Raw genomic sequence first — 24,838 nt, 5'->3', positions numbered from 1 at the left:
GCCAGTAGCCAGTTAACAATCAAATGGATCGTGTACGCCTGAGCATTACCCTCGAAATTCTCCTTGAAATATTTGCACGATCGTTTCGCGTGGTTGCATCGTTCGCATAACTTGCAGTGCTATTTGTGTTCATCAATTCAGCTGACCTAGTGCTAGCAGGTCAGTTGTAAAATAACTTCGTCGAATGTCACAGTACGATATTGTAAATTGAAAAAATTTCATTCTTCTTTGGAATATTAAAACGTCGTGCTGTTCTTTTTCATCGAAAAATTTCTCAGCACAAACACATTTTTCATTGTATTCAAGCTATTATTAAATATTTCAGAAATTGGAACGTGACATAAATATTTGGTATTGGATGAACATTTCGATCAAATCTTGGCAGATATAAATGATTATTTGAGTTCGAATAAACGAATATCATAAAAATACTCTTCATCTCGAGTGATAAACGTAAAATTTATGGGATTTCTTCAACTTTTCGTGGCTCTATTACAATCTGAAATCGGCACTGCGCTTTATCGCGTTCAATTTCACGTCAGTTCAAATTCGATGGAAACTTTTACGATGATTCAGCGTAAATGATAAAAGGTCACTTATATGCTTCTTAAAAACCAATATTCTTGGTGTATCTTTCTTTTTTTTTTTTATTAAAACATAATAATGTGGTTTGTGTGCAGAGAGTGCTATTGGTTTTATGCTCTGTTGAAACATCCATGAATCCACGATAAACCGATTACTCATTCTCTCGTCCACGAAATTACGATTTCATGTTATGTCGGTGCACGGTCTTTCTGCTTTTTCAGATTTCCATAAATATTTCGTCTTCTCCTGTTATTGTGGCTTTATTAATAAATCATTTCATAAATGCACCTTTCAAATAACGTGAAATTCGATAATGGACTTTAATTTCCTTTGAAAGTATAGTATGTACATGTCGTGTACATGCTAGAGATATATTAATACATATTTTAATACGCTGAATAGCATAATGTCAAAGTCTCGGTCTGTCAGTTACTATTGTTGTCACAATAGTAAAACGTTTTTAATAGACGTAAGATGTAAGTTTCTATAGAGTGGCGTCCGATAAACGTGTGAAAATGGATGTGCTATTAGTCGATCTCTTTGTAATTGTATCAAAGTTGAGCCTTCGTAAGATTACTGTCGTTGATACGCAAATGCACTCCTCGCATAATCGGCGCCAAGCGTGAACGAATAATCAACCAAATGGCTTTGTCAGCGTTTAAGTTGCTTGGTTAAGTCGGTCAGTTTTCCGGTTGCTCAATAACCGCGCGTTGCATTGAAATGCGCGTATAAAACTGGTGTAATGCATTAGGTGATGTCAGAGTGTTCTACAATATATTACAATCGCATCCGTGAGAATTAGGCCGTCGTTCACTGTTAAAAAGCTTTCCATAGGAAACGCTGGAAATAATTTGAAAATTAAATCGACCAGATTGGATTCGTTATTAAAAAAAAATAAAAATAGAAATAGAATGAACTTGACACTTAATAAAAAAGCAGCGGTGCATGTTTCATTTGACGACACATTGACACATAAGTGCACACAACTTTAAACTTTTTCTCGGCTGCAATGCAATATAGTGAAGTGCTAGTTACGTAACTCATGGAACAGGTCCAACTTGACCTCAATCTCTAAAGTACACGAATTGGTACGCTTTACCTGATTAAAAAATGCGACCCTACTTAAGTTTGATGCCTTAACAAATTAACCTGTTACACAAGTTTAACCCGGAAAATTTAATATACGCAGTCCCTGCTTCTTCTAGTCAAACTTTGAGTTTCCTTTTCTAGCGTGTTTTGTGAGTATAAATTTATTAAAATGTTATAACAAAAATATGAAGTATAAAGAGGACGGTAACTTGATGTTTCTATGGTACAAGATGAGAATTGCTTAATAATTAATATCATCGCTTCTTCAAAATCTTCACCATTTTTTGTTAAAACAAGAATAACATGGTTATATAAGACGAATTTATTGATTTTATTATTGTACAAATTTCATCCTGTCCTATTTCAATAGATAAATCATCAATTCTTTTTATTAGTTAACCACAAGTATAAATTCTTATTCGATATGGCTTACAAGTAAGAATTTCAAAATTCCTTACAAATAAAAATCTAATGGATAAAATCAGTTGGTTTTCAAGAGTATTGTTTTCTTTATGTATCGCATTTTTATTACAATTTGTAAAAACTTCAAACGATTAATGTTCATACAACATCTTCTTATCTACAGGTACTTAAAGGACATGTTGAATTAGCTTGGCCATAAGAAATTTTTCGCTCTGTATAATAAATTCAATGCTGATTCACAATTCTTTGCGAAGCTGTAACTTCAATGAAATAAACAGGAAAATTAAATGAGTTCACTGACACGAGCGCAAATGCCAGTTACAAAAATGTTACGAAACCCGTTGCTAATGAAACTCATTCGCTCGCAAGAAAGACGTTATGCGTTAATTCAGTAAAGTATCGCGTGCATCGTCGCGCCGGCGCAACGTTAGACCCAAAGTTGCGAAACATTTTTACTCGGTCGAGCTCACGTTACAAAAGGCAGAAAAAGCGAGAATTGCGTATGCACTGTCCTTTTAGTCGTGATGTGCCGTGAGCGTCTGCCGTGAAAATTCAACTAGCGGTAATGTAATTTCCTCCCCGTAGTTTTTATCTCATCGACCAGAACGGCAGCGGTTTTAATCGTCGTCGCGACCGCATCAAGAAACCTTCCCCACGTAATCGAGGTTCTACGACCACTATATTGTCAACATCGTTTTTATTTAATATGAACTAATTCTGTTAATTAATTCTACCTATGTACACGGTCTCACGAAAGTATTCTAAGTTTGTAGATACTATTTATTTATTTTTATATATTATGCGTATTCTACGGAACGTATTCCAAAATTTGATTAGCCTTGCTTTAAGCCTGTCATGATTATATCGGTGAAGTTTAAAACCAATTTGGAGATACATTTAGAAATTACAAGATATTCAAGTTCAAGTATAATACATTTTATAAAGATCATCAAAATGTTGAAATAGCTAACGATGAACTATATTAATAAACCTTAATATTCAATGGGATCATATTTAACGCTTTACTATTACTTTGTTTTAAGATAACTATTCATACTGTATATTAAGTTTTTATTAAATATATGTTTTGCAATAAATATCTTGTAATTTCTGTATACATCTTTAGATTGATTTGAAAACCAATGTAATAATGGCAGTCGTGTCGCAATACGATGCTAGCGAGCGACAAACAGGCACAATATATTCATAGAAGCTTTCTATAACAAGTGTTTAAATACTTTCACGAACTAGTAAATACGGTTTCCATATCACCGATGAATCGGATTGCTATTTTTCCCCATTACGCGTACGCAGTACGTAAAATCAATAAGTGGATCGTTTTGCATTTCAAATTCCCGATTGATAATCGTATCGTCTACTATTTTCTATTTGGTTTCCAAAGCAAGTACTTCGCAAATTTTCATTTACCAATTTGAATTTCAACGAGTCTCGAGTCAGCTAGCGGTCAGATTTATTCCCTTAAATTGGCGATTCAATCCTGGTCGAATACTTTTAGAGCTGTTGGCGCGTTTTCGCGGTTCGTTTACTCTCTGCGAGGACAGAGACAAATGGAATATTAAATCATTGGAGATCATATGCGCGCAAAAGCGTACTTTCCGTTTTATCGGAAAACGGCAGGGAGAGGAATGCATCGCCGATGGACGATTAAACGCCAGTCGGTTTTTAATTTCGTTAGCCTGCAGTTTCATCGATAAATGTCCCGATTAAAAGCAGCTTTCACCTCGGCGCGATCAATTCGATTCGCCTCGAAATTCTCGCCGCGTACGAATTATCCGTATTCACGTGCAAATTTACAATATCTCTTGTTCGAATTGGTTGCTCATTCGCTCGTGATTCATTGTTCAGGCCACTCAGCTAACGATTTAAATTCCTCGTGAGGAGACTTTCACCGGAAACCTGCGGCTCCTTCTCTGGTAGCAGCTCTCGTTCTAGAATTTAAGTTGAAAACTCCATCTGGATTTGCAACCCTCTAACAGTGGCGCGTCTTTACCGACTGTTGCAGACAAATTCACCCCCTGTACGGGGAGAAAGCCGGGCTCCTAGGCTACTGCGACCCGCTCGGTAACGCAGAGAATTTTCCACCAGCCCCGAACATCGTCGTCGAGGGTGGCAGAATCGAGTTTGTTCGCCCCTCGCAGGATGGCACCACGACACCCCGTAGGAACACTATGTCTCGTGGCTCGCAGACCTTCAACGACGAGTCTGAGAAGTCTGACCCTGCGAAGGTAAGTGGATCCTCTTTCATTTTCCATCGGTCGTTCAACTTGCACCCGCCCGTTTTTCACGCCACCGTTTGCTTAGACACTGTTTACACGACTCATTCGGACTGGGGAACTCGGCCAACCGAGTGAACCATTAGTTAGTACTTACGAAAACCACCACCGAATTTTTACTTCTTTTTAAAAAGGCAAACAAAAGGAAGATGACGGAATCTCGGTTAAATAAATAGAAGTTGGTTAGACTGTAGTGCACGTCAGCGTGTCTGTGAAACGGTTTCTTTGATTTGTCTTCGTATGTTACATGCTGCTCGAAATAAGCGAGGATCAGCTGTTTAAATGGCCTTTGTCGCTTTGTTAAGAGGCAAATATTTTAAGAGCTTCAAGAAGAGAAAAGAACTCGAGTTGTTTCGATGCATCGTAACAGTTGTTTCTTTGCCGATACTACGTTAGTTTTAACTCTTTCCAGCTGAGCTTGTTATATTATTTATCGAAGGATAAGATAAGCCACGCACCTGGCACGCCACTGGTTATAATTGTTAAATTGAATAGAATAATGCAGCCTTTTGATGAATTTTTTGACGAGATGCATATGAAGATTACGTTAGGATTTAACTTTTTTTTATTTTTATGTCGCCGCGTGATAATGTTCGTATTAACGTTAGCAATGCTAACAATTCGTTCAATGTTTAAAGTCCATTAGCCGCCAGCTCGTGAAAGGGTTGAATACTGTGTAATCTTTAATTGATGTCGCGACGGCGTTTCTTAATGCGGTCCAGCGCTGTTCGCAGCTTGACAAATCGCATTTCTTCGACCCACTCAACCATGAATTCAGTTAGCTGTGTTTTTGATGGGGTTGAAACGCGCGCTGATTTTTGTTGAACACCCTTAAACCCTTCATGTTGTATTCATTAGACGTAACCATAATGGAATAAGTCGTAACGTGTGAAAATACTGTAACCATCGTCTAACGACAGCTTACCAACGCGTCTGAAATCAACGTAGTTCGTTAGTTTCTAGTCGAAATATCGCATTAAATCCTTCTGTCCTTTCTTTCATTATTAATGTTCTTTTAATTTCCAACTGACAACGCACGATAATTATATTACGCTTTCTACGTCTTAAAAAAAGGCGGTATATTCATTAAATTTAAAATTCCTTCTCTGCTCCTTGATTATATGCTTCTACGTTTTCTCTTCTTTTCTTTCTTTCCCACTGTAAGCATCATATAACTACGTATTTAGAATTATGAGCCATAATTTTCCTCTCGTCAGAAATGAGACATAATTTCTCTCTCACCAGAAGTTAGTCATAAAATTAGAAATGAGTAATGGGTATAACGTTTGCACTTATCTGTCATATTATGGGAATCTTATGCTAAAAGAAACGACCAATATTTTATAAAATCGTAATTAACAGAAAAGCGATGCTATCTCATATTCCATTCGATAAGAAAGTATGAAAATTCACACGATTATAGTTCAGACGGATCGGATGCGTGATTTAACCCTCAAATTGCGCTGAGATTTCATTAATTGGCTATATAACTTTTCCAACTGACTTCATTTCAGCGCCACCATTTAGCTTCGTTCGAAAAACAGTCACGTTTAATCAAATGATCTTGGAAACGTTGTCGCGGCCGCCACAATTCGACTGGAAATTTTCACCCTGTTCTTTCTCGCCGTTCGAACGTCACTCGAATCGGGGGAAAAGTGCGCGCAGATTCCTGCCGAACCCTTTAACCCTTCATGTTGTATTCATTAGACGTAATTGATTTTCTCGATAGGGCGTAGCGCAGGATTTCCATATTAAATTGGAGCGAGCAGCAGGCGACAGCGAACGTTCGCACCCGCTCGCGTCGATACGCGGCGATTATTCCGAAATTAACGACGTTTCGCGGCGTGTCGCGTTTTCGTCGCCGGCAATTCTAACGACTTATCGCTTTGCCCGTGCCCGTTTCTTCGTTTCTACGGTATTTAGGGTCGATCATAGCTAAAGCGAAGTCCTATTGTCGAATTCGTGTGAAAACTCTTTCTGGCGCTGTTAACTTTCTGTCATAGATGAAGCGTAGAAACTTATAATTGTGTACATAGTTGTGAAAAAAGTAAAGTTGGAAATTCACACAATGTATATTCTCGCTGGAACATTTGGAACGTGTTAGGATTTAAAAAGAAATAATGACTTCATTAAGGAAATAAATATTTCGTTCATAGCATTCTGTTATTACGTCGAAGCTATAGTTACTTATTTGAAGAGCACACGGAATAAACATGACAAATCCACTTTTGATATAGTTAGAGAACCAGATTCTTCAATTGGGTCAACTTTAACGAACTTAAGTCGACCTGGTCTCAAACGTATAATGTAAATTTATCGACATTCGTCTGATGTCATTCGTATGAGCTACTTAGAAGCCACATTAATCGACTGCATAAATTGAAAAATACAGAAAAACGATGATGTTGATATAAACATTGTTTTTTAAATTTACCTTAGAATTCACTATTATTTATGACATCTTCTCGTAATGAACGAGCCGTCCATGTTTTTGATAATCGAATATTAATCTTATACTTATGCAACGAAGTTAAGAAATTCAGAAAAAGTTAATCATTTCGACTTCTGAGAAGCTCATATATTATGCTTTCAAATAAGCGACAGCCTTAATAGACCGTACATTCCACCTAATCGCCCAGAAACAATTTACAACGTTAGTTGCCTCTTTACGTTATTGATTCACGTTAGGTAATGCGGAAAAACAGCTTTAGATACGGTTGAAAGTATGATGAAATCCCTTTTACAGCGTGTTCGTTCGACCTTTAGCAGGCCCAGGGACACGTTTTCTGACAAAGTACATATTAAACTTCTTCGAGGTGTCGTCACAGGGCATTTGCATGCGATTAATCAGTCGACTTTCTTCACCACACTCGCTCAACTGGACGCTCTTTCTTCGAATTCTTTCTTTTATTATTAACACTACGATAGGGAAAATTAGGGGAACCTAGAATACTTTGGCACGGTCTTCTCTCTATACCAAAGTAAGTGCAATTTCGTTTGATGCCATTGACGGGGTGCCTTTTAATTAAAGGGTGGTTGGACAAAAATTTAATTTCGGGATATTTAGAAGCTACCAGCTGCGATGTTATTAAGTTCTACGTACGACCATATTAAAAGAGCTATCCATGTTTTTCGTGGTTATTATGGTAATTGTATCTACTTTAGTGACGTTCCTCAATTTCGATTATTTGATTCCAGTCTTTTTTTTTAAAGCAAGAAGAGATTATTTAGCGTTATCAGCTTCTTTGATTGATTTCTTGTTTTCGTGATACGATAATGCTCGTAAAAATAATCCTAACTTACTGAACTGTATAATTATTCAGATTATTAATTCATTCTTGATTCCGTTTCGTTGTAGCTTAATGTGGATACGAACGCAATTAGGACGACTGGTCAAGTATTTGGTATAAATTCGTATTCATATAATCCGCCGAAATAATTCGTTTCTTTCACGCGAGCAATCAGTTCTTTGATCGACTTCAACGAAAACCTCTACAGAGCGGAATCCAACGGTCGCGTACAACGCTCTTTCAATTCGTCTACACGTAGGATCCCATGGAAATTCGTGATGGAAATGAGTGCATTACGACGGCGGCGAAAGACTTTTTACGCGGTTTCCACGTAGCCTAGCCGGCTGGAATTATTCGAAGGTTTTTTGCGGCCGAGCGAATTAATTTTAATTACGAACACTCCGCGGCTCGCGGTCAAATAAAAGGGTAATAAAATATAGGGATAAAATAGTGGCGCAACTGAAATTCATGCGTCCGTGGAATACTTTCGGTTTACTTTTATATTATTTCGTAATTACCGCCGCCTCCATTAACTCGAATTTCGACCAACTCTCGCCAACACTCGTGCAATTATACCGAATAATCCTTTGCACTCTGTGTGTCTATTTCATGTATTTCATGTATCTTTTTATTTAATCCGGTCACAGTGTGATAAGTTATAAGATATTGCAAGATTTTTCAAATTTAATATCCTTCTCTTACTATATCGCACGATTCTAAACGAATTTACAGCAAAATCCGTGGTTTAGTGATACAATAGAGTTTATTGATTCGAATAACACTTTCCCCCTGTGTGATTAATCCTACATCATAAAATACACTTGAAAGTAGAAAGAAACGAATTTATACAAATTATAAAACTTGCATTTTGAGAAGTAAAATAAATAACTAGTAATTACTCGTGTGCAAATTCAACTGGTACACCTAATGAAAATGTCAATTTAAGATTGCAAATAAGGGTTAAACAAGGTTGTGGAAGGAATGAATAATTTGGTGGAGCAAAGTGGAAGCCTTTGGACGCGATGCGTATTGACGTGTCTAGCAGCTTGGTGGCACGCGCGTGTGTGCCGCCGTTACGAATAATAATTAATCGCGGTAGGAGAGTTGATTAAGGTCCTATTCATCGAGTGGGGACGTTATAAATCATAGTGGACAGTACTTTGATTGTTCCTATGCGAGCTCTACACAGCACGCGTTGCGTAGTTGCGCAAGTGAAATTTCGTGACGTAGCTTTTGTCGAACAGCTGTTCGGCGACTTTTCGGCTCTATATAAACCGGAGAAAGCGTGCGAACATGAGCTCCACGCTAACGACTTTTGTATTTTTAAAAGAAGATTAGGCACTACTTCGTTTTATTATATGTCAAATTTGTGACCTTTTTTAAATCGTAGCATGATACCTCTTGACGAGTAGAATTAAAAAATAGTAATATTCTAAAGCGAAGAAATTAAAATAATTATACGTATATACATTTTTTAATGATTTTTACTTCGAGAACTATATTTTTAAGCGAGAAATTAAGGTTGAACAAAATGACGGATTCGTTGAGTAATTCTCTTTTTTACGATGAATAATCCCACCGAGTGATTTTGGTTGGAAAATACGAGTGATACATATTAAAAGGGAAGGGACGAGTTATTATATTTATAGACGGTTTAATTTCCTAAATGCAAGTGTCCATTTCGCGAAACAGAAACCGATGTTTTTTGCGAAAATGTTTTCAGGAAATTAAATAAACTGAAACGCGAACATTGGAAGGAAACACACGAGCCGGTTCAATAACGATAAAATCTTTTCGGTGAATCGGTACAAATTGACGTTCGTATCTGACACTGGTATCTAGGTACCGTTTGGCGAATCGACCAGCTACGAAACAGCCAGTCGAGCTTGCAGCCCCAGGAACAGGCTAAAAAAGATTTTAATAGCTCTTCTAATTTATGTTAATTTTCGGCCTGAAACTTTTTACCTCGTTCAATTCAATTAGTTCCGCTCTTTGATTACTGTAATTAACATATTCTACGAGCGTTCAGGTTTCCTCGGGGAGGATTCATGAAAATGTACCCACAGCATGGTGGACTTTCGACACAGCCCCAACGTTTCCATGTTTATTGAAATTTCTTCCTGTAAAATTTAAACCTGTAGTTTTTATGCCAACATTGTAGCCCCCATGTGGATCTCTCAAAAGCCAAACTCCTTTTATCAATTTCTCAGTTTCATTACATAATCGTAAGATTAATGTTCATTTCTTGAAACAAATCACTTACCGCCATGAATTCATTTATCATTAGAAAATGACACAAGTAATAGTAAATTACAAGGTTAACATAGAATATAAAAAGCAGCGTTTGCGACATCATTACCATGCAACTGATCAATATGCCTTCTAAACGACTTATATACGTACAAATCTATGAGCAAATATTATAAAAACCACAACCCCCGTGAAAGTATTTTGTTGAAGGAATTAAATAATTTTTCACTAAATGAATTTTCAAAAATTAATCTTCCAAAGTTATCTTGTCGAATTTTCAATTAGACTTTGCAACAAAATTGATTTCAAGAAACAGATGTTTCGTTAAATAGGTTTGTCTGTGTTTAAGACATCGTTCTATTTAAAGTAGCTTGTACCACGAGAAATCTTCATAACGTAGCTTAAATATCACAGATCCCTTAGTTACATAAATAGATTCATTAAAAAAAAAAAATCAAGTACAATTCTATGATATCCAAAATGTCTATATTCACAGTATCAAATCATGTAATTATAGAGCAGTGGTTTTTCTTCACAGTGGATAATCCGTTTTATCCAGTTTACCGAAAACTTGATCGAAGTTACCATCGACCGGAAACGAAATTAGCAGGGTATGGTTAGCGGTGATTCGATGGGATCGACGGGTCACGTCGAAAGAATTCGAGATAAAGTTCGCGCAATCGAGTACGGAAGTTTTCCAGGCACTGAGAAGTGGTTCTTCTACTTCTGCAACGAAGAAACAGGCATAACTGATTGCCGATGCAACTTTTCTCGGTGGTTCTTTGTTTCGTGGTGTTAACAAGAAAAATGTGTAGAAGTAAAATGTTCGTAACATCGTTGAAGGCACAATAAAGGCGTAACGTGACTTACATGTTTCCTCGCGCGAAACTACAAAGCTGTTCCGGCTGCAGCAACGAGGAAAATAACGAGTGATCAAAGCGAAACGATCCATAGAGCGTGTCAGCTATTAAACAGAAGCCTGGTTCCTTCCTTGAGAGAAATTTTGTTTATTTATGACGAACCATTGGCAGAAGTATCCGCTTCGTTTACGGGTGAAATAGAAGAGTTTCGTTTATACCTTGCGATATTTTGTAATAGTTTTAATCGATATATTTTCTAGAAAGTGTTTTATAGCATCACGGCGCAGGCAAATATTTTGTTGATTGGTGGAATAATTAAATAGGACGAGTAATTATTTTGAGTAATTTAAATATGACGTGATAAATACATGAGAATACGTTGATTGAATGAGAGTGTAATTAACCTATTGACCAGGGAAGACGAGTTAATTTCTCGCTGGAAATTACCAATTTATTGGATATAATAATTTATTTATCGCCTATCTTCTTACGTGTCGTTTCATTTCTCTTAAAAATAACTTACGTTGTATTTATACTTCAAGGATTTATTACAAGATTATATCTTGAGGATCAAAGTTTCTATAATCGTGCGATTATAGACATTTTCAATTGAGGGATGTCTCGAATAACAAGTTGAAACTGACGTATCTTTTCTATAGGTAATTTCAGAAAAGGTATTCGAAAATTAGGTTAGGACAAATTCTCACCCACAAAGAGGTCATAGTGACCAGGATCTGATAATATCCGGATATCCCGGGTAAAACTGTCCATATCTGGGTGACGTTGACCCTAGCCGCAGGTTATCTGTGGCATCATTAATCGAAAGGATTTTCCTCGGACTTATTCATTGTTATCGCGAGACGTATAAAATTTTAAAAGGCTCAGAGTAGACGCGAACAGAGAGAGCAAGGAATAAGTACCAACATAAAGATATGGCACGTGACAAATTGCTGTTGGGTGCTTCAGATTTCGTGAAAGATATTCGTTTCTTTACGATCTTTCCAAATTCAATCGTCTCTTCTTTGTTAATATACCTACCTTACATTTTTACTTGATTATCGATACTACTTGATAAATTACAGCCTTGAAACTTCTGCAACTAATTATAATGAAACAAATCTAAGATGAATTATTTCTGTGTGAAAAATATTGTGACCAGTATGGAAAACAATTATTAAAATTTCCCAGTAAAAGCACTGCAGAGTATACAAATTTTCCAACAAACATTCTAACATTTGCTATTAATATTTTTTGTTAATCTCGCGATCGTGAGTGATCGTTGTGTTAAAAATTATATGCCATAATAGCGTGAAATAATCTCCTCTGTTTCTCAAAGCCCTCACATTTGGCAAAGTTAAGTAGTTTAACGATAGAATAGAATTGGTGGAAACGAGGAGCAATTCGCCCTCGGAAATTTGGACAAATTCTCTTCCTGATGGACACTCTCATATTGTGTTCCGGATAGGAGAAAACGTAGCTTGAACGACGGGAGCAATAATCGCTGTCGATACGATTGCATCCCCGTGTCAAAGTTCTATGGCTAAATGCTGCTGTCTGTTTCGATGTCGAAGATACTTGACATGGAGGATATTGTACAATAGCACGGTATTATCGTCGTTTCTGTTTAAATCGCACGTAATTGTGTTCAGGTATTAGAATATAACAATGAAACATTCGTCTCTTTAATTAAACACGGTAAATCTTTTGCTCTGTTAACGTACTACAAAACAATTCAGTGTATTGTACCTTTAACTAGTTAGTTGTTTTTGATGAATATACTCGTCATCGCTTACTTTTGGCGACACATTTTACGCACACACTTCTCAAAATTTTCAAAGAGGTCGCAACAGCTAACTGGTCAACAGCTGGAAAAATCGTCTATCGAAATATGATTTTCATTTCTGGAAGATATACGTGGAATGGTTTGGAATTCTTTTACGTCATAAAAGTAGAATTTACATTTGTGTTTTAAAGTTCTGCTTCTTGCAACAATTTTATTAATATATACGTTATCTAATTATTAGACTGCGGCTGTTTATGCATGTTTATGGGGAATTTATACGCGCAAAAATACACAGGATGTATTTAATATGTAAAGTATACGTAACAGTAGTTAGAAGATGAAGCAAACATGAATTTAGATTCTATGTTGTCAGTTGTATATGTATAAATATATCTTGTTTGTATAATAAAGTTTGTATAAAATTAAACAAATCTACTCATTATCAATTGCAAAAGAACTAAATTCGTTTGTCTCGATAAATCCGGTTTCATAAAGCTAGCGATCCTTTCCACTTTTTCAGTAATTTCTTTTGCGTCCCATTAAACATCAACGATAAAATCTAAGAGTCGCTGGCGATCGTTATTTTTAGAAGCAAAGCAACGATATACACATGCTCGACGAATCAGTTTCATCGAGTTATTTCATTTGCGATCGTACTTACTGGTTCTCGCTGAAGAAGTCGACGAACGTGCTTGTGGCCTCAGGATCTCGTACGCCGATCCTCAGCATGAATGGCGGTCGAATTTATGAATGAGGAGGTTGCACGAGCGGTACGTGTTCTTGCTAATTAGGAGCCCCTCAAGGTTCAGTACACGGTCAGCCGAGGAGAAAGTTTCAAAGCGGCGGCCTATTGTTATCGCAATTAGCGTGGCCTGCCACTCGTCCGCTGGTTTCCTTTGGTACCGTCTGCGATGTTTTCCGCGACGATATTGTACCGCGAAGACGTCGCTTTTATACCGTTAAGTAGGTACCACAAGGTTAATTAAAAGCTCGAAGGAAAAAACAATCGCGAATCGTTTCTCTAGTGATCTGAAGGATTACCGGGGAAAGAATTAGTTTTAAATGGCTAGGATGAAATAAAAAATTATTCATTATGGAATTAATTTTTCTATGAAGGATACTTCGGAGTAAAGTGCAGTCGAGAATGTTATCAATATTTTAAAGTAGAAGAAACTATTCAACAATGTAATATAATACGATATTGTATGCTAGTTTAAACTTTATCTGAGTTTTCGTCGTAAATAATTGATGTTAATAATCAAGAAGATTATGTGATATAATTCTCTCTCAGAACTCCCAGAGCTCTCGATCTCTCACCATGCTCGCCAAGCTCTCACCGTCAGAACAGCATTTAGCTTTAATAATATCTAACGTCTTTGAAATCCTTTATTCCTCTTTTCTTCGTTCTTAACTTGAATTCAAAAATTAAAAATTCAAAAGCCAATCTCGGGAACTTGCTATGATTATGGCACAGTTCTAAGTTCGCTCGGACTTCCTATCGTTCAGTGACCTATGCTTATATCCGACTTGTCATTTCTTTCCAAAATTCTGAATTACCATCTTGAATGCCCTGACATCCTCAGTTTAGTTCAGTTTAATGGCCCGCTTAGGGCCCTCAGCAGGCACTCATTATTCCATGTATCTCCATGTCGAGCCAACGTTACTGTTAATGATATTATTACCCGTATGTGTAGTCAGGCCAGCTCGTACACTCATCGGCTTGACCTTTTTGGCTGTTCTCTTCGCTGTTTTATAAATCGTGTACAGTTTACGTCACGCGATATATCATAGCGCTGTTTTCGCGTCTTGTTATGCATATTATTTATTCATCTTTAACTGTGTTGACTTTCTCAAACGGTGGTACCCGTTAAAATAAATAAATGATGGTCATCAATACTACGATATCAATGTGAAATATGAACTATATTAGTAAAAGCGTAAACAAGTTGCTATTCTCATAAAATATATGTACTATTGAGATATGTATAATTTTGTGTTCTAGACTAGATTAGCCGCGTAGTAGTGACACACGTATATGAATATGAGTGTATGGAAGTATGTGTGTCTCGAAAAACAAATGAATGTAACTGTTCCGTTGGCAGTGTCATATGGAAGATGGCGAGACAAAGAGAGTGTTGAGACGCGTGCAAATGTATATCGACAAAGATCCTGGAAGTCGTTTATTAAATAAATCTAAAACTATTTTAATATGAATTCTAAGTGTAACCTTAATGTTCCTTTACTTTTATTTCGGCAATTATGATCCACAATTCTCAACATGTACATAAAATATATGTGCATTATACGTACACTGAGAGTGCAATAATATATCAGCGCTATGAGTAAAAAATACAAAATTTATGTAACATTCGTCATATGAGAAGAGGAATGGAGGAAGAAATCATTACACGTATTTTTGTTCAATTTGTACAGTTTGAAAACTTCCAAAGAAGTCAATCGAAGGGTTCGAATAAATGGCGAAACGTGTACGGGATGTATCTTCCCTCGGAGTGTCTGTTTAAAGCTATAGAGAGTGAAAAATTGGTGAAACGCGTCGGTATTTGCGGAATTCCTGGCGGGACGAAAATATTGCCTGAAATCTCACGGCTCAGGGCGTTGCAACTTTCGAACACTCGCTTTGACGTTCCATTGGTTTTCGATCTTATCGTCGTGGTAGAAAAATAGTTCTAGCAGATTAAATGGTGGATCATCGACTGGACCGATAGTTTCGTCGTTAATTGAGGGTTTGTGATAAGTCGCGAATAAAACCATGGCGATTATACGAGCGTGCGTTGCGCGTTAATTAACGTGTACAATGCGGTTGCACGAGGTTCGCGAGAAAAAAGCTTGGCACGCGCACCTTTACCGGAGTTTAATTGATCGGAGGATCACGCGTATCGCTGCTGCTAATTAGAAATAATTACACCAGTGATACGCAGGTGCATCTCCACTGATAGGGGACTATTTTAGGGCCGGCAAGGATTTTTACATCACCATCAATTTTTTGTCCTAAACGGTTATCAGCCAGGACACTGTATAATTCTTTCGTGGTTCAAAACTCTCGAAACTATCAGGTAGATAATAATTTGTACAAATAATATACAAAGATATTGTGACGACGTGAATTTATTTTTATTTAGCTATTATAATAGTAATCGAATGCAGCTTGTTTAAACTTTATGCCTTCTGCAATTGATATAATTTCATATTTTCTCGGTTCAAAATTTCCTCGAATTTGAATTCCTGACGAAACGGATACTCTTTTGGAGAAAGGGAATAAACGTCCTGGTTTCAGGAGTTTTGATATCTCGCAAAATTTCGGATTCGAGTTTTACGAACGCAAAAAACAGGTTTCGCTTCATTTATTAACCCTCCAATTCTCGTAATATCGATTTATAAATATTAAAGACGGTGAAGAGAAATGATACCTTGGGAAATTCCCAAATTCACTAAAATTCGTTGAGATAAATTTCAACAAAAAAGATACGAACCAATTGCATAGAAAACGAAACGTAGAATCTGCGATAAACTAACTGTAATTTGAAGATTAAAAATTTGGGTATAAATATCACAGAAATCATTGCTCCATCTGAAATTATTTCACGACGTTTACAAGGGAAAGATCTAAGAGAAACATTTTTGCTGGAATTGCGAGAGTAACCGTTTCATTACCGGTTGACACGTTAACTCAGCACTCACGAGCGCTACCTGAACTCTAGGAATGTTATCTTCAGCCGACGACACTTGCCCCGGTACTCCTGGTTATCTCTGTCCCATTATCGACCAGCCAGTGGCTATTTTGCAAACGAAAGGCGTACCCGATAATCTCGCTTGCGATAATCAGTGTGCGTGTTGCGTCTAGCGAAGCTCGTTGCTCCATTTCAGATCGAAGCGAAGATTAAATTAAGCCGAGCCTACCACTTTCCCTTTTCCCTCGATCGTATCGACTTGATTTTAATTAGGTTTTAACGCTACGACTTAGTGATGGCGATTTCTTCGTTTCTTTATTAAGGAGACTTATATATTCACGATATAAATGTAGCGATAGAAGTAACACGGTTCGTGTTATTGTAGTCTTATATACCGAATTCTCTTTGTATAAAATTTTGTAAATTCTGAATTCGTAAAAATTTCTTTAGAACAGACACATCTTCAGTTCTTTAATTCATTTTTAAATGCGAAAGCGTTTTCGAAAAGCTTCAATTTGGAGTTGCGAACGTAAATATATCATATTTTGGAATAATCTCAGGTAAAGTGTTGTAGGATTTTTCTTCAGACAGTGACAGTAGTTTACGGATGGACAATTTTTCGGTGAGAAATGTAGAGATTCTTAGATTCTATGGACGAGTATTATATGTATGCTTCATTTGAATAAAAACTACCTTTCTGTAAGATGCACAACACGTTTGTGGGTGACAAAGAGGAAGAATTGAAACGGAAAAGCTACTAGAATAGACAGAAAAGTGAAGAGGAATAAAATTTTCTCTAATATGCAAATATCGAAAAATTGAATGCAGAGAGGTATTAGGCGCCTAACGAAGCACGCGGAGAGCGATGATACGCAGAGCACGACCTCCTAAATTTAATTATGGCGCCTCTAGTAATTAGAGAGATATGTCCGTACGCGAAGGACACGCGAAAATCGAGCCTCGTATCGTTTTCCACGTGAAATATGGCAGACACGGCCTTGATGGGAGCACAGTCATGGACTTCAAAGGATGCCGCGCCGACGACCAAATCGCTTGTTTGCCGAAAACGATAGGCACACAGCGATCCACATGTAGCTTTCACCCTGGCGAGGGTGGAATACCCGTCACGTTGCACGGCAAACGTAATTTCGCTAATAAATGGTTAAATCATGGTGTTAACCGTCGTGGCATGAATTTGAAACGAGCGACGAAACTTCCCGCCGGAACGCAAACGGATCCATTTCCGCCTTTTCTACGATGAAACTCCGTTTTAGATGCAATGAAATGGAGTTTGCGATTGGAGTCGATCGGTGGAAACAAAAGTTGCCGCAATAAGAATATCGAGATATGTACATTTCTCTGTTATGGATTGTTCTGAAGATTCGCAGTGAAAGTTAAGGGAGGTTTAACTATTGTTGAGAATCTTTTATGAGCTTCTAGCATATAAAGAAATATTAGAAGAAATTCTGGTCCTAGTTTGATGCTAAAGGGAATTAAGAAACAACGTTTAAAACTCGTTGAAGGAAAACAGGTTTTTCTTTTTAATGAGACAGGTTTGAATTTCATGCATGAAGAGCAAGAAAGGAATTTTGCGTCTTAGCTGATACATTCAACTCTACCTGTGGCATTCATCTAATATAGCATAACCTTATTTTAGGTAGAAACTTTGTAAATCTGTAAAAATTATGCGTTATTATACGTTACCTAAAAAGACGAAAAATTTTTCTAAAAGGTAAAATCCATTTTTTGACGATCTAATACATATATCAACGAGCTTACACGATCGCATAACATGAAAGAAACTTATTCGGCTACTTAATAATCATACGCGTTTGTGAAGGCAAATAATAAATCATCAAGCACTTCCTCGCATTTACAATACGTCGTTGAGGCGATTTCAGCTACTTTGCAGCAGCTGTGCTTATGTTGATCGTGATGGAAAAGTTAGCACACAGTTGCACGGTGGACCCTTTGAAGTCCGTGGCGATAGTCATGAATCCACGTCGTGCAGGGACGTATCGGCAAACGTACACGTGTACGAGGCCGATGCAATTCGATTGATTAGCCTAATTACTCGTCGTTCTATCGCTATTCCTGTCGCAAGCAGCGCCGCGGGGAACTCGGACGAATACATTGGCTCACCCTCCTGCGGAGTTTCACGTTCGAATTTGCATCGAATCGCATGAAATGGATGCTTGAACATCGACCGGTGTCCTGAAGCTGTCAGTGTTCATTTAAGACGATCGTTTCGGGATCCAGCTCTTTAATCGTCGAATCAAACTAGGACCTGTTATGAAAGAAATGGTCCTGAAGGAATACGTAACCTGAATTTAGGAATTCGTAGCTCGGAGAGACAGAATTTTCAAGAGAAACAGGTGTCGAAAGTTTTTCGAGAAAAAAAAACGAGCTTTTTGATTCGCTGGAAGTGTTCTTGGTTTCGAGACTAACTTTGGTAAAATAAGTTTAGCGGAATCCGAGGATGTTTATGAAAGTTTAATAACTCGAGAGTGGGTGTTCCAGAGGTGCACTTATATATTTTTCACATTCTATGAAATATTACGTTATCTCATAAATGATGCGGTTTCTACCTATGTACGCGATGGACAATATGTAACTGACTAATTTGAAGGTTTCGCCACTCTGAAACGACGCATCATCTTTTGTTCCAATTTAGGAATTGTTTTATGGATCCACGGCAAAATAATCATGGAGCGTTATACAGTCCAGGAGCGAGAAAAAATTGTTAGATCATTTTGTCAAAGAAATTCACCGATGATGGCGACCTTACACGAATTACGTCAAGCTATCGATATCGTCGTTTTGGCGATATCATCTGACTACATAGATCGTCTGATTTAACTGCACCGTACTTCTTCTTATGGGGTGTTCTTAATAGTAAAGCACATGTCGATAAACCAATAAATAGTTGAAAGAATTTTCCACCTGAAAATGTAATGAAAGTTGCGACAGTGACTAGAGGCGGACATCTTTCTGATATTCCATACACAATTTCCAAGTAGGTGTTAACAAATGACTTATATTAAAGCGACTGTTGTTTCTTGTTTTATTTGAAAGTTATTAACAATGAGAATCAGTCAGTTATATATTGGTCATTGTATATTAGGTGAAGATATACCAAGACAAAGAGGGAGGAAGATGATAAGTCACATTTTCTGTTTTTTAAAGGGAACAGTTTTAAAACTCAACATATTATCAAATAGGCAGTTGCATGTTAAGGAGATTCTAAAATTATCTTTTTATTTGATTTTAGAGTTGAACGTGTGTTTCTTTATCCTCTTCAACATTTTCAAAACATTACAAGTCATTATTTTTTTGAAACAGATTCCTGTCGTTTATACGATTCAGATACCAGGATACATAACTCAAAGTTATTTTAATTCGCTATATTCTAGAGTCGATTGTCGTGAACAAATTTATTCGTAACTCGTCCAGATTGCAAAACACGACCGATAATTCTACGAATTAATTCGCGATGTTACAGAATCTCGTCGGAGAGATTCGATTTGCTCAGAGGTTTTTAATCGCAACATCAGACCGGATTCGCTCGAATTAATCGAGAAAATTTATGGACACTGGTCGAGAACAGGTTACTTCAACTCGGAACAAGACTGTGCGCGGATAAATTTTCCTTTCGAGAGACATTCACGGCTGTTCCGTCGCAGTAACTTCATTATGAATTTTGATTCTCTACGGTTCAGTTGCTCCGACTAATAAATAATCCGCGTACGAAGTTAATCGATAAAATATCGATTCGTTGAAGCTTTATGATCTTTGTTCGACCAGCTTCTGTTTATTATACTTCTACGATTAATGATAATCCATATGAATAATTTTCGAAGAGCGATCTATGAGGAAATTGTAAATCAAGTTTCAGTTCTTTAAAAAACAATTTTTCGTTTAAACTTTTTTAAGATAATTAAACTCGTACGGTGGTCAGTCTATCAGATAGACAGAAATGTTCAGAAATTTACAAAAGGTGCTACTAGAAATCATACATAAACTGCTATTTGTTATAATAACTCACAATGCGTCATTTCCAAGTTACAACAATAATAACAATTCTTAGAGTTTCATGGACCGCACTTACCAGTTTTGTATTAAATACTACGAATTAGAAGATCTCTCACTGGAAATGCTCAAGAACGAAATTCTGAATGGAAATGAGAATTTTGTGTGAAAATTTAAACCTCAAGAATATTTAATTCGAAGATTTGTAGGCATTATAAAGTAAATATTTGAATTTTAAATCAAGTGACTAACTTCTGAAGGATCGATTTAGGTTGTTATTTAGGATTTTCGATGAACATGACTGAAGGTCTTCTATATATGTTTTGTATAGTTCATCTGGATTCTCTAAAATATATGTTGCATTTATCATATCATTTTCTTCGTCATGTAGGATATTAAATAAAATAACACTTTCTCCTATCTTCTCCAATTACCTAAACTTCCTTAAGTTAAAAAAGAAAATAGAGTAACACAACTTGAAAATATCTTTCAACGACCTCTGAACGACGATGTAAATTTTCTTATTTATGATTCATATATTTTTCCTGCAATATTTAATTCCTGATACGATACATTAGTACGTTGATATATCTTGTTCATTTTTTAAACATGTTAGGAGCATACCTAAATCTTTAATGCGAAAGATCGTAGATATATTATCTTGGGAAGAAAGACTTCGAGTGCGTTCTGTGGCAGACAATTAGATTCGCAAATGCTTCCTGCTGCGACTCGATACTGGCCCTCGGGTCTGGTACATATGCAGTCGATTGTACGAGAGCAATTGCCTCAGGTCGCACAGGTGGTTGGCTAATAATAGCTCGTGTGTGTACGGGTACGCGTGCGGGCACAATCTAGTGCAGTGGTGCACAAATTTTTTATCGGTTAAAGTGCATATTCCAGCCAGGGGCTCTTAACTTGCTCGTAGGAAAAATAGTCGAGCTATTAACCTCGGTACTGAACCATTTTCATTGATCTTATTATACCGCGGGAGGAAATTAAAATTATACGTATAAGTACATAATATCGCTAAAGAATTTAAAAATCGAAAAGAATATACGTTGAAACGTGGCGATACTACAAATTCTAGCACTTACGTCCATAAAAGTTAACGTTTTTTCAAGAAATATGAAACTAATGATACAGTCATTTACGAACCACTGGATATTTCGGTAAATTCATATTTTTATCCTTATCGTTATTAATATCAATATCTTTATTTCTCAAGTATTTCGATTACATGTATATTTTATGGAATTTAGGTATACAATTATTATAACGACTACTATATTTTGACCGTTTTACATATTTTTCCGTGTTATGTGTATCCTGTGCATTTTTGTACTTTCAAATGTTCCATAATTGCATCAAAATCCGTAGTTCTGTGATGAAATAAAAACGATAAGAAAAATCCAGATTCTGAGATTTCCCAAGATAAACAGTACCATTCCGTTTTGTCGAATTTTCTGATATTAATCAAAGTAATGAGTAGACTGTAAATGATTCTACGTCAAAGTTTAGCATTTAACAATTGATTGGCATTGAAGATTTATTTAGAATTCAGTGTTACCCGTTGGCAAGCTGAATGTAACGCAAAGTTGCGCGTCACTGATGCAACTTTACCCGTTGAAAGTGCGCTAGGCACCAGAAACGGCTTGTATGAGCAGCAGCACGCGGAAAATGATATCTATAGAACGATGAAATCCGCAACGTTAATAATTCCTGTCCGCTGGAAAAAGGTCGCACGTTGGAAAATGGAAGGTTACCTAAGCGACGAGAAAATTATCCCTTGATCCGATTACGGGTTAGGTAGACGCGATCGTTTAGAAAGAAATCCCGTGTTACACGCCGTAGTAGGCGGTTAACAGAAGTTTGCTCCTCGTTCTTCGATGCTGATATTAGAAAATCTTGTTGTCTTATAATTGGGCGATTTCCACGGTCGTCGAGATTGGCGTAATCTCTCTCGGTGGTATTAAGATTATGTCGGCGTGAAACGACGAGCAATTTCCTTGGGCCATACTTTTCGCTGGAAGCGAGTAATTTGCGCTGGAAACGGCGACGCATAAATTATTCTCACGCGTCGTTTACGTTCGTCTACGTTAGTCATTTTTGCAGCTCCGGTAACAGCTGTCTCATTAATCGGATTTCAGAGCAGAGATTAATTCAGATATATTCAAATTTTCTTTTTTCTTTCCTCCTAATTTAGGGATTTGAATAGTATGAAATTTTGAACGTTCGTGAGTGGTTGGTATAGAGATTCTAGGGACAGATGATGGCAAACATAATTTTTAATCTCGCTCTTTTCAGGTTTATAAACCTCGAAATGGGTATCAAGTTTTAATAGATATTATTAAAATATAGGTAATTTCTAAATATTAAATATTTGGTTACTTGCGTTCGATATAATTTTACTATCTTTTCTGTATTTCATACTTTTTTCGAGCAAAGTGTTGCAAAAACAGAAGACATCTAAGGAGATGAAAACACGAAGAAGTAAGAATAGTAGAGTTAAAATTGGTAAAGATAGATATTGACATTGCGACAGAAAGTTGCAAAAGATCTAAGTTCTAGAAGTTACGAAAGTATAGTTAGAACGCGTGAAGTCGTCACGATCGGAAACTTCTACTCCTGATTCTCAAGACCGATCTATTTCTAAATGCGAGCCCGATTTCTCTACTGAAGGCGTTCGCAGAAGTCTATGTTCGTAAATAGGTTTGCCAGGAAATCTGCAGAGGACTTTTATCAATGACTAATCCTTTAAATATTTGATGTACCATTACCCAACACGTTCAATCTTGCAAAGTTACCTTTTCATCTCTCAACTCTCAATTACTATTCTAACTTCGAGTCAATGCAAGAAGAAATCGTATACGTAATTTCATATTTTCGAACTTTTTCCCAATTTTCTTTTCAAATCATACGCAATATTATTATTCACGAATAACTCGTGGTGGCAATAATAATTTGTTAAAGTTGCTTCGATATTCGTACGAAAACATATCTTTGGGCAGAAGACGGACGACGTGGGAATACATTCCAATCAGGACACATTTGAATATAGCAATAATAGTTCGGCAACTTTGGGACGGTTTTCGTGGAAGCACGCGCCAACAAACTCGGCCGCGTTGTTTCCATCGGTCACCCTTCCTCGTGCTTTGCTCCACGTGCAAAGAAGAGGGCGGATACCAACGATTCTCGTGCGCAATACTACTGATATCGATGCTCGAAAGAGGGTCTGAAACCTCAAAGGGTCGACTAATTACGGCTGTTCCTACGGGGCCGCGTTGCTGCTGGCTCAAGCGAGTTTCCAAATGCGAGCTCGAAAATATCCCGGCATGGTGAATGATGCCTGCTAATTACTAATGGGCACACCCGAACAATTTCATAAACAATCCAGAGCGAATTTGTTTCAACACGGTAGTTGAACTATTCGAAGCATGAATTTCGTAACTCGTTTCAGGAAAATTGTTACGATTGAACGAGGTGGAATTTATGTTTCTTTGTATCGAATGGTGGATTTTGTGTGTTACGTGGATTCTATCGTTGTTTCTAGAAGTATTCCATTACCTGTGTTGCTATGTCGGTTGGTATTACGCCGAGAAGTCTAAAGAAATTTGTGCTGTACATAGAGTAAGAAACTTAACGAGTAGTGCAACTGAAAGTGGGGAGTAATTCTACGTGCGAAAGTGGTTAGAACGCATAGACTAACATTTTTGTTAAAAGTGTTTATTTCTGAGAAAATTTCACCTAAAGATTCTTTAGCCACGCGCCCATCATATTAAAGATCTAACATATACAATAATAATAGAGACCTTTTAACTGTAGAAATTTCCAATGGCTGATTAAAATCTCGTAATATTGGAAAAATTAAGTCTCATCTCTTTAATTAATTTTCTTCTTCGTGTACAACGGACGCTGACGGACAATCGCGTCGGAAATTTTTTTTCTAAAAAACGTAACGCGAAACACGCATGTCGCTTTATTGCGAATGTTTAATAATCGATATGGGTATATAAAAATACACGAAGTAGGGATCAGCGTAGAAAGGTTGCAGGGGTTAAGTAACGATTGATACGCATCATTATATTTTATAAAAACGACAAGTACCGTAACACGAATATTATTCTCTGGATGTAGTAAATCTTCGAGCCGATCGTACATAAGATACAGGGGTACACGTGTTATTTTCCTTTTTTTACGGAAAAACAGAAGATCAAGAACGTTTTCGAAGGAGCGATAGCACGCCAGACTGTCGTGAAACCTGTTACATGCGGTATTTAACACCTATTTTCCCCGGAGTTCTCGACTTACCGGCGGCTGATCGTAATCGAGCGGCTTGTTTCGCGAAACACGACTCCTAACCCGATGGAACACGCGTTTATTTATTCTCAGGAAGCATTGTACGAGATTAGTCAGCGTTTACTCGTTCTGTTTCTGTCGTTTTCGTTCTACCTTGCTAGGGACTGGCGACCGGATCCCGTAATGCACCTAATTGATTTCGTAACAACACTTTCGCTGATTCCCGAGATCATTCTGCTATTTATCTCGT

General features: G+C 37.1%; 1 protein-coding gene across 8 annotated transcripts in view; it reads left to right on the top strand.

The window, feature by feature from the left end:
• The window catches only part of LOC138185214 (uncharacterized), a 391,900-nt gene that overhangs the window by 172,616 nt on the left and 194,446 nt on the right, over positions 1-24,838 (top strand). For all 8 annotated transcript variants that reach the window (XM_069124002.1, XM_069124000.1, XM_069123997.1 and 5 more), the window contains one exon: positions 4,121-4,343. In XM_069124002.1, coding sequence (XP_068980103.1) covers positions 4,121-4,343 — 223 coding nt within the window. The remainder of the gene's footprint in view (positions 1-4,120; positions 4,344-24,838) is intronic.

This window comes from Bombus flavifrons, chromosome 11 (assembly GCF_040668555.2).
Source record: "Bombus flavifrons isolate JBK064 chromosome 11, iyBomFlav1_principal, whole genome shotgun sequence".
NCBI lineage: Eukaryota > Metazoa > Arthropoda > Insecta > Hymenoptera > Apidae > Bombus > Bombus flavifrons.
The sequence above is the reverse complement of the archived record's forward strand: the minus strand, read 5'-3'. Positions and strand labels throughout refer to the sequence as shown.